Source organism: Charadrius vociferus, unplaced genomic scaffold (assembly GCF_000708025.1).
Source record: "Charadrius vociferus isolate BGI_N301 unplaced genomic scaffold, ASM70802v2 scaffold271, whole genome shotgun sequence".
Taxonomy (NCBI): domain Eukaryota; kingdom Metazoa; phylum Chordata; class Aves; order Charadriiformes; family Charadriidae; genus Charadrius; species Charadrius vociferus.
The window spans coordinates 948,575-965,006 of NW_009646944.1; the positions used below are offsets into that span (position 1 = coordinate 948,575).

Sequence of the window (16,432 nt, forward strand, 5' to 3'; positions counted from 1 at the left end):
AGTTACTTACTTAGGAAAAATTGAGTTCTGCAAAAGCTGACATCTTGTTTCCAAGAAAACTCCCAGATCTGGCAGGAGCAGACTGCCTGTACACTGTGAAGACTGAGCTGCTTGTTTTGTATTAGTTGCAGGACTGGTGCCAGCCTCAAGACACAGGCATGATCTAAACTGCCTAAGGACTATAGGTACACATGAAATTTAACACACGTATATTTACTACTTACTACTGAAGTTGAAAATCTCTGAAAAGGCATTAACACTGGAAATAATCCTTGCATTTATGCAAGGAATATATTTTCCAACCTATCCAAAAACCTCTTTTAGAAGTCTGTATGTTATTGTAGATATTTCAAGGAAATTGCCCCAAGCCGTCACATTGAAGAGTACTGTCATGCTCTCCCAGCATTTAGATATATAGACACACACACACACACATACCTACCTGTGTGTTTGTACACATATACATACATATTTCTGCAAGCTTTAGTTCCTTAAACAATTAATCAGAGTCTTCCAGTTCAATTCTTCATGAATTAAAGAATTCATAAATAATACACACAAGATTTTTATTTTTTTCCAAAACAGGTATGAAGTCATAGCATGAAAAGATCTGCACTACACGGTAGACAGACTTAAACTAGAAACATCAAATTTCCCAGCAGACTCCAGTATTCATTCAGTATTTGTCCTGGCTACAATGATAGTAGAGCAAAACTGGAAACTACTGCATGTTTATCTTCTACAGATGTTCAGCTTTGGATTCAAGTAACTGACTTGAAAAAGAAAGTCCAGTGGTCAAAGATTATAAGCTCCTTTGGGGTTTTCTGATAATTTACATGTTTATTTGCAGTAATTTCACAGTGAACAACTTCAAAAAAGAAAATGGCAAATCACAGACTATAAAGTTGAAAGACCAACAGGCAACTTGCCTCTGAGATACACTAAATTGCTTACTTTAATTGGAATGAAAGCCCTCAATAATTAACATCATGTGTGATTAAGCTCTTTGTGAGATGAATTTTTTCTTATTCACTAATCATTTTCCTGCTAGGAGGTACAAGCAGACTTGGAACAACAGCTAGCATTCCACATGGGATGTGATCATGCAATACAGTGCATTCCCTCTCCCACTACCACAGCATCTGCCCTTGCTGTGGAGTTCACTGTGCTAACCAGTCACATTCCCTTTACACAGGAAAAGACAATTTTTACCTGATACTGCAACATCATGTTTAGGATAGCACAGTTTTCCAACAGCAACAGGATTAAACATGCAACTACTATACTAGTAAGTTTTAACACAAGTGAAATACTATGCCAGTCAGAAGCTCAATGGGTGAAAATGACCAAAGGTAACACTGACCAAGTAGTACAAACCAACTCCAAAATGACAATGAATTTACAGTGTGATAAAGTCTTAAAAACTGTAAATACAATCCTGAACTGCAGTAGTGGAGCTGAACATTGAGCACTACTGTAGAAGTTACAGATGAGTTCCCATATGTAGTACCATACCTACTCCTGATCACACATTTTAAAAAAAAAAAAAAGAAGAAAGAAAAAAAAGAGACTGAGGCAAATGAAAGGAAGGTTGGGTTGGTTAAGAGAACAAAAGGAACAGAAAGCATGGATTTTTGTACCTCACCAAATAAAAGCTCAGTAGCATTTATTGATATGGATAGCTAAGTACAAGGGATGAAAAAAAGAGGTTTCTAAAGTAAATAATAACAACTCATAGAAGAACACATGGCTGCATATTTTTCTCAAACAAGTTAAAAGATGAAGTAAAGAAGCTACCTATTACAGCACTTGCATTTTTATAACAGTATTTCAGCGGTATGGAATTTCCAGGTAAAATGGAAAACCCTGTTATTTTAGATGGAGCTCAGTAAGTTTACAAAAAGGAATGACGGGAAGTGTGGATGGTATCTTAAATACCTCCTTAGAGTGTGTGAATGAAAGCAAATATCAAGGTCTTAAAGACAATAGTGTTGCTATTTTATTATCTGTACTGATTAACAGATGCCAAAAACTCTACTGGCTATCTCTCATTACTATGTCTTGATCCCCAGTGAACAATGAATAATAATTACACTATAAAACACTTAAGATTTTTCTTTAAACTGTTCAAAAAATAACAAAGCAACACTGTATGATTCTATCCTTGTACTAGTCATTAAAGCTTCTCTTCCCATATAACCAAAATATTTAATCCAGCAACTATTTTTGTTACCTACCTATATGATCATAATGGATATGATAAGTATGAAAAGTTACTTCATTTGTACAAGGTAGTATCTAGTCTGCCAAGAAACACTTATTTTGACCAAGCTGATTAATATAATTATGGCTAAACAGAAACAACTACATAAAAATCAACAAGAAAAGCACAAATGCCTTCTTCCCCCAACCCAGAGTATTGCATTTTATTTTCTTTCAAGTCTGAAAGAACACCAAGTGTACCTACATTGAAGGTAACGTGGATATTAAAACTGGTAAATCTATCCATTTGTATTCATTGGCTGTACCACAGATTTATGGCAGAACCTCCAAATAAATATTTTCAAAGTAAGAAAAGGTAGGAAAACACGGAAAACAGTAGGTCTCCAAATGACGTTTAGCAACAGAAAATTAACAATGAAGTCATTTACTGAAATGATGAGCTTAGTACTAAACTAAACATTCCAATTAGCAACAGCAAAGTTCTTTTAAACTGAAATGAGCAGGAAGCTCCTGCAGTTCTGGACTGCTACTACTGAAGCGTATTTTCAGATATCAAAGTAGGTATCATCAATATTCATAAATCTGAAAAATTTGAGAGCTCCTATTTAATAAAGTAAATAACTAACCTACACTCAGGAATGTATTTTAACATGGTTGCTCTGAGGACCTCAGTTAGATTTTTTCCCCTTCTGAACTAATGAACTTTTATCAGCGTTTTGTCAACAGCATACACAGCTAACAGAAATCCTACTCAGATCAATGTGGGAGTGCAAGTGCTTTCACATCCCTCAAGACAACAGCAAAACACAGTCAGTAGGTGAATACTACAGAAGGTAACTGGCATGTTTAATAGAAATAAAACAATATTGTGACACTGGATTCTCACATGGGGGTGAGGTTCCTACAATCCCAGATAGGTCTAGGCACTACAATTGTTGTCATAATCATCAGTCTTCAGAAACAGCTGGTAACAAGCTAAATGGAGTAAATTTAATGGCCTTTATGATTATTCTGTGCTCAAAGTGGAGAAAAAATGCAAATGACAATACCCTGCATTATTCTTAAAAATTTACATACACCCCCACACGCCCATATATATACACATCTACACACACATGCACACAGAGAACAACAGCACCACATCCTATTTTAAGGCAAAAACTCCTGAAAGAAGGCTTACTTGTGAGGATGCAACTTCCAATCATGAGCAGCTGGTTCATAGTAGCTGTTTTCTAACATGCCAAACTCAATGAAGGCATGTTAAGAAACCTATCTTCTCCCAGCATTTCCCTCTCCTGCTTCTAGCATTATGGACAGCTAAATAATAAAGCCACTGCTGTTCAAAACATTTTCCCAGTGATGAGTTAGGATGCTCAGGCTTGGCTGGGATAGTTGATAAGCATACTGAAGAAAGAAAACCACCCTTTACTCATTCAAGGCTCTCTGCTCCAGGGAGACCATAGGTCTGTTAACATCTCTCTCCCATAACAATGTTGTCACCTTCAAGCATACATGCCAGCAACACAGCATAGAGAGGAATTTCAGAAGAGAGTCTGAAGATAGGTTTATTCTTGAATTTAGTACAGTAAAAACTCAGGCTAATAGATTTGGAAGAGGGAAGTGAACACCAATTTACCACGGCCAGGATGGAGGAATGCCCAATGCATAGTTCTGGTACATATTTTTTTCTTGAAGGTACAAACAATCATCTATTTTTGCAAAGATGTAACAGACACACTCTACAACTCTAAGCAAACCTCAAGCATCAAATGCCACAAAAGAAATATATACACTTAGATGAGCCTCTTGGATACACTAATACTATATTTCCCAAAATTACTACAGCCATATATTAAGAAAAAGTAATTTTTACTGTTTAACAATGTTTTCTATTACAGTCAACTACCTCTAGTTAGGCGCAATTATTTCCCCCTACTACATGAAGAAAAATATCTTCAATCACAAAAATTTATAGCAGAAGAAAAGAAGAATCCAAAATACTACCACTTTCTTTCGTTTGTTCTAGCAGGATAGATTTATACCTAAGAAATTATTTTTAACCAATAATTAAAAATATCAATAGCACATAATAAAGCTGCTTCATTTGCCAAGTTAAACACTTTCCCAAAAGCTTCGTCATCAGTTACCTCTGTTCTAGTTCAAGTCCCTGACTTCTGGAACTGAGACTCCAGCAGTTCAGAAAATTTTACCCAAATTGGTAAAAAGGTGATAGAAAAAGTCACTGTGTTTTATCACAATAGGAAGCTGTGCAATTCTGGCAAGATAACAGCTGGTCCATAAAAGATTCCCTTTGGGTGATGAAAAGTTATTATGGTAATAGGTGTGCTACAGTCTATAGCTGAAAAGAAAAAGCTTTCAAGGAAAATGGAAAGCCAAAAAGCTACATTAAATTGAAGCTGGAAGCCAAAATACATGTATATACAGAACAGAAGGACACAGATGTAACTAAGAAGAGAAATTAAAAACAAGCTGAAAGCTAGGTTCTTAAGTTTTACAGTAGAGAGACTGAAATAAATACCTAGAAGCACATCTTAAAAGCTCCAAAGGACCTTCACCTATGCCTCTGGAAGCTTTGTTATCAACTAGGCACAAGCTTTATATATATGCACATGTATGTACAAATGCACATTTCCTCACACACCTATTTATAGTGTATGCCTCATGTTAAGGCCACATATGCTTCCACTGCATTGCAGCCATGTACACAACCAAAGAAATAATCCATTTCTTTAGTGCATCTGCTTCCACGCCATGAGGAGCTGTTTCACACATGCCATGCTCAGAAAGTGCGCCATGAACAAACACCTCTGATAACAGCAAATGCAGAGTCAAAAGAAGCATCATCCCTGGTGATCAAATTACCGCCCTTCAGATGTTAATTTGTCCTTGAATGGTTGTAAAATAAATAATAAGAAAGAAACAAAAAGCAAAAGAGTTTAGGAGTTTAGGGATTCAAATGCACTTTAAAGCAATCCTGCAAATACAAAATCCCTCAAAGTATCACGTGCACAAAAAAACAAGGCACCAAATGACAGTCCTACTTGAAAATTATTAAAAGGATTACTTCCAAATTTCTAAATCAAATATTTTATCACAAACTAAAACTAAAATAAAATAAAATGTAAAAGCAAACAAACAAACAAACAAACAATCTCTCTAGTCAGTACCTCAGGTTTTAACCTCCAGTATTCTAATTGCCTGGTTACAGCAGCACATTCCAGAACAGTTATTTTAGATATTTTTTTTTTTCATTTTTAAATGTTCACAAAAGTCAGCTTACTAAAGCTAAAACTTCAACCAATGTGGAAAACGTGTTTCAAAAGAACTAAAGAAAAAAATAAATGAAAAGGTAACCTTCCTTTTCCTACATTTGTTTCAAGACTAAAGTTTTCTGTATATAAGACAGCATTCAAGAAACCCGTGTCAGTTACCAGGCTGCTTATCCTCCTCCAGAATTTCCTAAAATGATACCTCTAGTTTAAGATGTTATTTGTTTCCTAAAGTATATGTATGTTTTAAAAGAATTCTTAAAAGCAGGCCAAAAAATCTTTTCTTAACATGATACCCAGGACACTAAAAATATTGCAGCTGGGATAGAACGACATATTCCCTTGCTGCCCAGTTCCAAATACATTCTAAAGAGTAACCAACCTGTGCACTAATCTTGAGCTTAAATATTAGCCAGCACTGGTCAGATGGAATAAATTTCTCAAAGCGTAGCAGTTCTTGCTCCATTTTAAATTAATGTCTGTATTCTTTGAATATGTAATGTTATATAATGAAATAAAATAACTAAATGAAAGTGTATTTGAGTGTGTATGTTACAGCAGCGTATACAGACAATGACTTAATACATACCTTCTCACATAAGAATAGGTGGAAACCAGTTTGATAATGAGAATCACAGAATAAATAAAGCTTGAAGACCTACAATGATCCTGCTACACTTTATACTTATTTGTCTACTTGCAGAAAACTCCAAGAAACATACAGAACTGGAAGAGTAGCTTGAAAGATTATTCTTCCAAAAAAAGAAACATACCCTATTTTTGATACCTAATGAAACACCAAGGTAAATATAAATACATTTAATTAGCACTTATTTAAAATAATTTCTGTAACTCTCCTTGTCTACAACTTCCAGATTCTTTGTCAGCATTTGCTATTTCTGTAGAAGCACATCTTTTGATCTCATGAAAAGACATGAAGTTGGAAAGTGAAAGTCAGGAAAAAGTTACCTCTGGGAGATTTTTTAAGTTGGGACAAGAAGAGATACTAAGAACAGCCCAAAAAAGTGACAAAACCCATCAACTCCGGGAGTTGGGACCAAGCAGGAGCAAACAACCTGTGGACTATCAGTGTCTTTGAGAAGAGTATACATACTTTGAGCAACTATATACTATTTGATTTAACTGGTAATCTGCAACAAACACTTAATCTTTGAAAAGGCTGAAGCAGGACAGTTTAACAAAACACTTTGTCAAAGTATGACCAATAATCATAATCAAATCTGTACATGGGAAAGGGAAATTTATTTCAGAACAGCTAGGAAATACTTTTGAAAAAAAGATAATTCTTGGAATATGTATAGAAAGTAATGTTTCCCATGTGGTTGGATTTACTTGATTTTAAGGTAAAGTACAGAAAACTATTTCTGGTTAAAAACTAAAAAAAAAAAAAATAATCAGGCTTTCATTATTCTTTCTTTCATGGATCCACTTAAAGCACTGAATCCACTGTTGACCCTAAAGCAGAGAAGTTCTTCATCTGTAAGACTCTTAAAAATCAAGCTTATTCTTTGTACAATGTGACAGGCACTGTTAAGAGTGATGATGTGATAGGTTTGAATGAGATGAGTCTTAAAATAGCTGTGCCACAATTGCATCGTCTCATGTCGAACACCATTTTTAAACACACTTCAGCAGCCTTCTGCACTAGACTTCTACGGAAATAACCACCTCCAATACATCAATTGCAGAACAGTTTTGAGAAAACACTTCCAATAAAATGAGAGCAAACATGAGAAAGAAGTTGAACATGTTTAGGTTTAAATTTCTGAACAGGTTGACAGATACCCATATGCAGAACTAAAGACAAATTTTTAATCATGTAAGAACTTCTTATGTTTTTCTTTTCTTTGTCTGTGGTAATTGTCAATTGTAATTGTCTTTGGTAATTCAAACAAGCTTATTCTTACAGAGGCAAACTTGAAATATTTGCTTTTAGAACATAGAAACATTCAAAACAGACTAGGAAGCTGTTAGCTACACCAAATTGTCCGGCATGTAAATAGTTGCTGCCAACTTAGAAGAAAATGCACTATGAGTCCTCCAGCACTTTGGTAACTCAGCACCAGGAATCAGAATTACACGGCTGTCAAACTCCAAAAAGTCATGAGCAGCATTTCTTCTTGGGGTACAGCAGGAAAGACAGGACACCCAAACTGCAAACAAGCCAGAAGCCTATGAAAAGCTAATGCTCAACCAAGCTGAGAAAGAGCCCCCTTAGCTCTTGGCTCCACAGCTGAGACATCATCATAGAGTGGACCACAGCCACGGGCTGTGTGCTGGTGCACACCTCCCCAGTAGCTGTGGGAACACCGCCTGAATCCTTCACAAGAAAGATCCCAAAAAAAGGTATCTCCAACTCTTGCAGTCCACATGGGGAAACACATAAGACTGTCAATAATGTCTAAGTACCAGGGACAACTCTATTTTCTCACTGTGAACTTCCTCAGCTCCCAGCCAAGCTGATCTTGCAGGATCAAAAAGGGGCAAGAAGGGTATGTGGATCCAAGGGATAGAGCACCCCCAGGGCAGCCTCCCCAAATTCCCCGGGTAAAAAAAGCAAATGAATCACAGGAATTTACTTACAAAGCCAGAGGAAGAGCAGGGAGTCTGCACAGGACAACAGGGGCAGGTGGCTCAGGTGAGGACCAGACAGAGCCACAAAGGGCAAGAGTAATGACCCAATTTTAGCACCATGGTTACTGCAATAGGATACGCATTTAATGATTTGCATTTTAATGATTTGCATTTTATTTGGTATCCTCTACACACAGAAACAGTATACTACAACAGCATGGAAATATAACGCACTCTTCTAGCCAGGTGACAATCACATTAAAGTAAAAAAAATTGGTCCCTACCTTTACCATTGCTGTAATCACGTAGCTATTAATAACAAACAGTTAAGCCAGCACATACACCATCTTGTATCAGTAATTGGCCATTTATGGAAACAGTTCCAAGGCCTCTGTGATCATTTCATTCCTCTCCATATACCCTCAGAGTCCCCTGCTACAATCTTAATTATCCACTTTTCCATGCATTTCTATTCTAGGGTCACTGATAGCTCGCTCATTTTTTAAATGATGGCTGCATTTATGTAACTACCTAATGAAGCTGCCCAAACCCGAAAGCTTAAGTAGGCGTGGGTACCACTGCTTCAAGACTGATCATTCCAGTACCTGAATGAGCAAAATATCATCTTCTCGTCATCAAAGGCAAATGCACCTCTAATGCTTCTGTTTGGTGTGGTGTTCAACTGAAAGCTGAGTTGTGATCCACCAACATATTCACCAAAGAGAGAGACAAAGCCTCAAATGAAAAAATAAAATATATCAGAAAGGAAAACTGGCATTAAGAAGGAAAAGATAAAGTATTTTTACAGGAAGCCAGAAGATGCCTTACAAAGGTTCCAGCAGCATCTCAGGAGACAGTCACAATACCAGTGCACTGCAAAGGGAACCTTTTTGAGCATACAGTTTGATCCAAATAGTCATTTTCGCAGGATATTTACTGTAATATTTACTGTAACTACTGGGACTCAGCAACAAATAGGCTATTAGAGAGCTGTATTATTAAAAAAAATGTTATAGTAATGAGACTCTATTCTACGGTTGTCATAGAATTTTGTAAAAGGAAAAAGACAATGGCAAAACAGATACAATCATTAATGTGGACTGCTTGTATTGTACAAAGTGCAATGTTTTCTTTCAGTATCAATGTACACACTGCCAAAAGATCAAAAGTATACAGGATGTTTTGTATAAGTGTAGGTTTTTGTATGAATGCAGTTTTAAGTTTAAAATGAACACACCAGGTGCTGGACTTGGTGATCTTATGTGTCCCTTCTAACTTGAGATAGTCTATGATTCTATGGTATTTTCTCCCACAGAAAGGGAAAAAAAGACTACAAAAAGAAAACCCTTGCAAACTTAACATTAGAATAAATGTTGCAAATACACTGATGAGTGGTATTTAAATCTTTTTATGCTGCATTTGTAATTTTTCATTTTCTGAAGAAAAACCTTCAGAATTTATACCCTGACAATGTTTATTTCTGCTTGAATTGTTATAGCCATTTAATTCATGCATTGCATTTTATTTCATCCTTTTGTGGAACTACACTATTTGATCTATTATAAACTTAGGTTACAAATTACAAAATAGTATTCTGAAACCACAAACATCATTTAAAAAAAGGGGGGAGCGGGGGTGCCATAAAGCAGTCAGCCCTTTTTTCCAAATGGCCCTCTATAGTCAAGTCCCTCCTAAATAGCAAAGCAAAGAACAACATAGCATCTCAGTTTTTTAACTATATGTTTGTTTATAAAGAATAAAACAAGCATGAGTCCCTAAAATCAAGCTAATCTCTTAATTCACTTAAAGAAAAATATTTTAAGGCTTCAACATTAGTGGAAGAGAGAGTGCTGCTTGAAATACAGATTCTGAAAACACAAAAGCAAAAGACCCTTTTTAATCCCTACTGCTATTGATTTGGGGAAGGAGAAGTTGCTAACCCCTAACAAAAAAAACAAAAAGGCTTTTTTCAGAGATACTTTAGACAAATTTGTCAGGTTTATCACACCTTAATCATTACAGCCTCATCAAAACTGGAAGAAAAATTAAGATATAGTTAACAAATATATCAGAACAAAGGTGGACTTTCTGTAGAAAGAAAATTATGCATCCAAAATATAACACTTCTAAGCAGATACTTCTCCATGTAGCAAGGAAACGTAATAGACTTAGGCTGCAGTTCAACTGTTGCTTCCAGCAAATCTGAACATCAGCTGATGCCAAGAAGGGCAGTTTGACACTCTCCTGCCCTTCATTCCTGGCTGAACTTCATCACTTCTTTTTTTCTGATGCTGATGCTCAGCAAAGCTTTGCTGTGAGTACCAATTCAGCTGAAGGAAACACTTTTGGTCAGGTTCAGGTTTCAAGTGGGCTTATCAAAGGGCTGCAGAAGTCCTGCAGAACAGAACACCAACCAAAAGGAGCAAACACCCTTCAGTGAAAGCCCACATTTGTGTTGACTTAGAGCAACTGTCAAATTGCAGCCCAAGGGCAGGTTGCTGTCTCCTCCATTCTGCACAAGGGCCCTAAAGACCCTGTTATTAGACCCACTCTCTCAGCAATATGACAACTAGTTCTTTACTTAGAGTGGAGGACCTCCATCAGCAAAGACAGACTAATCACCTACACTGTAATTCATTTGCTATGTGGAAGACCCAGCCTTTAGCCCTGGCTTCAAATCTGTCAGAACAAGAATTAAACTCTAGAAAGCCCCAAAAGTAAGAGTGGCTCATTTCAGGCTTATATACCTCTTCTTTTCGTATGAATTCCGGGGGGAAAAAAAAGCCAAAAAAAAATAATCAAGGTTGTAACCCTCTCCTTGCCAGCAAGCATATTATCCATATAAGCTAGTACACCTTACTAAGTGTAAATGGCAGCAGAATAAATGCTGACAGGCAGCCAGTCTTACCTATACCAGTTGAGCCACCCAGCAAAGATCAAGCATTTCAAGTTTTTTCTTGATCTCTTTGATTTCTTTCACCCTCACCAAAAAGACTTCCCGTTCCACTTCTTAGAAAAGAAATCCAGTAAAAAATGATGCAACACTGACTCAACTCTTCCAGAGCTTTTCTGCTGCTATGAATTTTAATGGAATTGTTTCCAGTTTATATTAGTCTTCAGCAACACATACTAAATAAATTATGCACCTTCCCAAAAGCAGTGAAGTTCATAAAAATCTTGCAGCACAACAGGACTCAGTTTAACACTTACATACAACACAAGGAATTCCACACAGAAGTGCAACTAGCTATGCAGAAAGTCCTGGCCCCAATCTTAAGTTTTGCACACACGTATCTGAGGCAGTAATTCCCCTTCTAGCACAGAGTGTTGCTGATCTAAGGCAGAAACGAAAAAGCACACAGCAAGAGTTCCAGTGTCCTAGGAAAAAAGTCACCTTTGTCACCGACTAATTTATCAACCCACAACACACTAATCTGTTCAGGTACAGAGTCAGACTGATTGAAACAATCAGCTACACAACACGAACTATGCCAAAGCACAAATGCAACTTCTCTCTCTGGACACCCTATTTTGCTCCTTCCCTTCCTCACAGATTTAACACTGGGATAGCACCCTAAGCAGCTTTGTCTTACTCATCTGCATCTTCTAGAGCATCTCCTGCACCAGCAAGAGAGTCAAAGATTCTTCTAACAGACAGAAATACTGGTCAGAAATGAACAGCTGCTATTGCAATGACCAACAGATATTTTTCTTTTTCCATCCCTTATTATATAGGCCTATGGCCTCCAAGAGCAACTGACAGTCAAGACTGCTGTCACTCTGCTCCAGATCCCATAAAAACACACATATTTTCCAGAAAGTTTCTGTTTCCAAGCCCCAATCCTACCATGAAGGGCTGAGCTTCTGGAAAGTCATATAAATCAGTTTCTAAAAATGAAGAAAGCAAGCATATTTTTTGCTCTATCCCACTAGAGCCAAAATTTCCTGACATTGAACATTAAAAAAAAATAAATATAACCATAGTGATAATATTATCTATTATGTGTTTTCTTCCATTCCTCAGATTTCTTCCCAAGCAGATAAAACAGGAAAACAAAAATAAAACCCCTTCCAAGATATGACTGTCAAGGCAGAATCATGATTCTGATACAGACCAGCAGGCATCACAAGCCTGAAAGGATTTGAAAACAACTTTGTACAGACATAGCCCAAACATATCAGAGTGTAAGATGAAGCTGCCAACGTCGCAAGGGGCTTGGAAGTCTCATTAAGAACCACTAGTCATACATTGATATCCATCTGCACAATAAATGCCTTCCCTGCTCTACCAGTGCAACAGGTGTATTATTTTACATCAGCATTTACAACATTTACTGATATAGTCTCTAAAAGCACCTTTCTATTGTGAAGTAAAGGATAGGCTTTCCACCTCTAAGATTTCTACCTAGTTAGTACCAACCGTTCAAAATTTACTTTCATTCACCTGTTTACATGCACTGTAGCCTACCAAACCCATTTTTAAAATGGCCACCTTTCCCCAGGCCATTCAAAAAAACGCCTACCCACAAAATCAATTAGTTTTCCTGTCTTTCTGTGGTTAATAGCACATAACTTCTCTCAGTGGCCCATTTAAATCATTTTTCCTGCTTAACAAGGGAGTGCCACAAGGGCAAGCATATATTAATGTGTCGTGGTTTGGCCTCAGCCAGCAACAAAGAGCCACAGAGGCGCTCACACAACTTCCACAGGCGTGGAAAACGAAATCGAAAGGGCAAAACTCGTGGGTTAAAATAATGCAATTCAACAGAACAGGAAAAGGGAAGGTGAAAACGCGATTACAGTACCGACGCCACGCGACCCGCACTGCCGCAGCCCACCCCCAAGTGGCGACTGCTCTCCTCGCCCCGGCTAGCTCTTCTTATAGCCCGGGCATGGGTCACCTGGGATGGAATACCTGCCCCCTGCCGGCTCCTTGGGGAAATTAACCCCATCCCTGCCGGAAGCAGGACATAATGTTAAATAACCAGTCAAAATAACTAAAATCACACTCATCATATTAGCTATCACCCTTTACCCTTTTGGGCAGTTGTACGCTTAGTATATTTTTATCCACAAAGATAGTCTTGCCACTAACCACAGTATTCCCAGAGAAATAGGCCTGAATTTTAGTTATGTCATTGCAAACAAACTTCTTGGGTACTGCAACACATCTTTATTACTTTAGAAAACGCTACTACAGAATGTAGTCATCTGCTCCTCAAATGACTTCAGCATAGGAAGGTTTGTTACACTGGTGTGGCAGTATGGTCTTCCCTCCACTCCCCCCAGCTTTCTTGCCTGGCTCCTGCTACAGCCATAGCTGTCAGTGGGGGTTGTGAAGGGCTGCACCTGGATTTTGGGGGATGAATGGCAACATAGCTAAACATTGTCTGGAATAGGGACCTAGATGCCTCACTGCTATGCAAATATGACTACATGTCAATCATCTTACTCTATAAATAGTGGACAGTCCAGGGCCGGTTGAGGTCTCCTGCATGGCAGCAGGCCGCACGCCGGGATCTCCCCCGAGTCAGGATGTCTCTCAAGGTTGTTACGCCTCGAGGTTGAGAGATTCCTTACCACAACAGATCCTCTGTAAGTGGTTTATAGCATGCCACACTTCCAAATCTTAGCTAAGTGATATAAAGGATTGATTGCGCATATATAATCTTTTAGACATAAACTGTTGACCAAGTCTGGGACTAAGATTGGATCCAGCTGCACCGAGACTCCTCTCTGAGGAGTTTAGAAAGCAAGGGTGTGCTTTCTGAACCTTGTGACTCAACGGGAGGGCCTCCCTGACAGTTCTGTCTGACCCTGTCCTCTATGCAGTAAATAACCAAGTGTGCCTTGCTATCGAATCTCACTAAAACACTGTCGCATTTACTATCAAATTTTGTTAAAAGGCTGTTTTATACAAATAAGTATTTCACTGCTGCTCTCTAATGCGTGAAATGAATCACTCCCTCTGCGACAACTGCATGTGTCCTTAATACATTTTAACACTATTTTACATTAAGAAAAACAGTTAAAAGTATATCATAGACATAAGCAATGTAACAAATCTATTTTCTGTACAAGAAAAAAGAAACCCAAGCCCTATTTCTGCTTTTGCCAGTGATGAACTCCATTAAAATACATCTGAGTAATTAAGAAAATACAAGCAATTCTTCTTTAAATACCACAACATATTTTAAGAACCTGCAATGCAGAACAAAAAGATATGCCGCATGCTTATCAGAAAACAAGTTCTTAAAAAGATCCAACCTGAACAGCATACATCAAATGCAGCAGCACCCTATCAAAGATTATATGTAGAAATCCTCAAGTTAATGCTTTAGCAACTTATAGCATAGCAATACTTGCAACATGGCTGCAGCAATGTCACCGATGCAAATTGAAATACAAAAGTAGAAATAAACATGCTTGCAGCAACATACCATGAATGTTTTCCTCTTTCCGGCTTACAGTCTGCGCTTTACATTCTGATGCATGCATTAAAACATAATTATGGTGCAAAAAGATTGCAGATACAGCTACTTACTTTGCAAGATGTAAAACTCTGTAACCAAAGAACACATCACAATTTACACTGTCACTTACCTCATATGACCAAACACACTGAGTTCCTCCAAACCTTCGGACACATCTGCCCACCTCCACGTCCTCGTGAGTGGTGTACATTTCTCGAAGGCATTCACCTATATGTGGTACCATCCTCCTGAGAACCTCGCGGCTGAAGATCATTCCAGGCCCTCCCATGCAGAAATTCTCTCCAGGCTCCAGCCCAAGTTTTCCAAGTTCTTCAATATTACCCAGACCAGTCTGTCCCAAATACAGAGGCTTACTGCTGTTCAATGAGCGAAGAAACTCCTCCAATTTTTCACCTGCAAAGGAGAAAAGATTACTGTTATTTCTCTGTCTAGTCTGCCAGCCATCTCTTTTCCTGTATCTTGAGATTCTTTAAAAATACAATAGGCACCTGAGAGTGTCACAGGAAATCACTTGCAAAGCAGTATTCTATACCTAACTTAAGATATCCTTGGACAGGTTTACTTTTCAGAGACTTCTCTTTGGTTTTTTTTAATGAATTAACATTAAAATGACATTTTCATTCAGCCAAAAGCCAGAATATAATAAAAACTTAATTTTACCAGTAAACTGGTTCTGTTAAACCGATACTGATGGAAAGCACTCCCTTGCTAGTACAAAACTCTCTCTAAAGTAGGACAAATTGCCAATATAGTTCCAGGCTGGGGAGGAAGGGAAGGTGAAATGCCAGGTATTGTTTTAATAAGATTAATTTTGGTGAGGATCAGAGCAAACCTAAATTAACCACGATAATTATGTTTGATTACAGAGTAATTGTCAGAACAAGGTAAAACTCAGGCTCCCTCCAAAGTATTCCCAGTGCCATGGCGTCTACACACTTATCCTTCAAACCCCTCACCTATTTCTTTTAAGAAATTGTGATTCCATGTTTTACTTGAAATTAAAAGTTTCTGGATTGGTTTAACTCGGAATCTCAGAACCAATTAAAGAGAGGTTCATTACAATTCCAAAATGAGCCCAAAGAAAACAGTAACAACTTCTACATCTTCAACCGAATATATATACATATCTACATGTGTGCGTGTGTATTTCGTAGATGAATGACAGCTGACAAGCAAGCAGCCCACTAAACCACTCTAACAAAATCAAGTGACAAATAAGGAAGTACACAATTACCTCCAGTCAACTTCCAACAGTGCTTTCAACAGTGTAAGCAACCACACGCACAACCGAGTCTTACGCTTACAACTTCAGCTTCTCTTTCTTTCCCAACAGCAGGACACTGCACGAGTAACAGCAGCTACAAGCGCAGACCAGAAGGAAGCAGGTTGCAGAACATCATTTTCTAATGGTGCCCATCAAACCAGCCCGGAAAGAGGGGCAGCACTTTTCAGAGACACACGCCGCAAAGGAGAACAGCAGCTTTACCAGCGGCCGCAAGACGCTGCCTTTGTTCAGCCCAAGTGTCTGTCAGCCAGCGGAGAACTTTTGCCAGTGCTGAAAACATCATTGCCGAGGAGTGCCAAGTTGAAGCCCTCAGACTAAGCCGCAGCCGCGGCGGCCCGAGCGGAGCAGGAGGCAGACAGCAGTGCTCCCCGCCGCCTGCGCACGGACGAAACGGGACTCACACCCTTGGGCTGCGCAGCCGAGGGCGCCGGGACGGGGCCGCGGTAAGCGCGAGGGAGGCGAAACCGGCATCCCACGCCGGGACCGCTCACCGCGGGCCGGCCGGCCGCCTCAGCCTCCTCAGGGGCGGGCCCGGCCGGCCCGGC

The 16,432-nt window shown here is 38.6% G+C and overlaps 1 protein-coding gene across 1 annotated transcript in view; it reads right to left on the minus strand.

Moving 5' to 3' along the window:
* The window catches only part of CHSY3 (chondroitin sulfate synthase 3), a 172,791-nt gene extending 156,621 nt beyond the window's left edge, over window positions 1–16,170 (minus strand). The window contains exons 1-2 of the mRNA XM_009895079.1: window positions 16,089–16,170; window positions 14,712–14,995 (exon numbers count right to left, since the gene is read on the minus strand). Coding sequence (XP_009893381.1) covers window positions 14,712–14,995; window positions 16,089–16,170 — 366 coding nt within the window. The remainder of the gene's footprint in view (window positions 1–14,711; window positions 14,996–16,088) is intronic.
* Window positions 16,171–16,432: the final 262 nt, after the last annotated feature.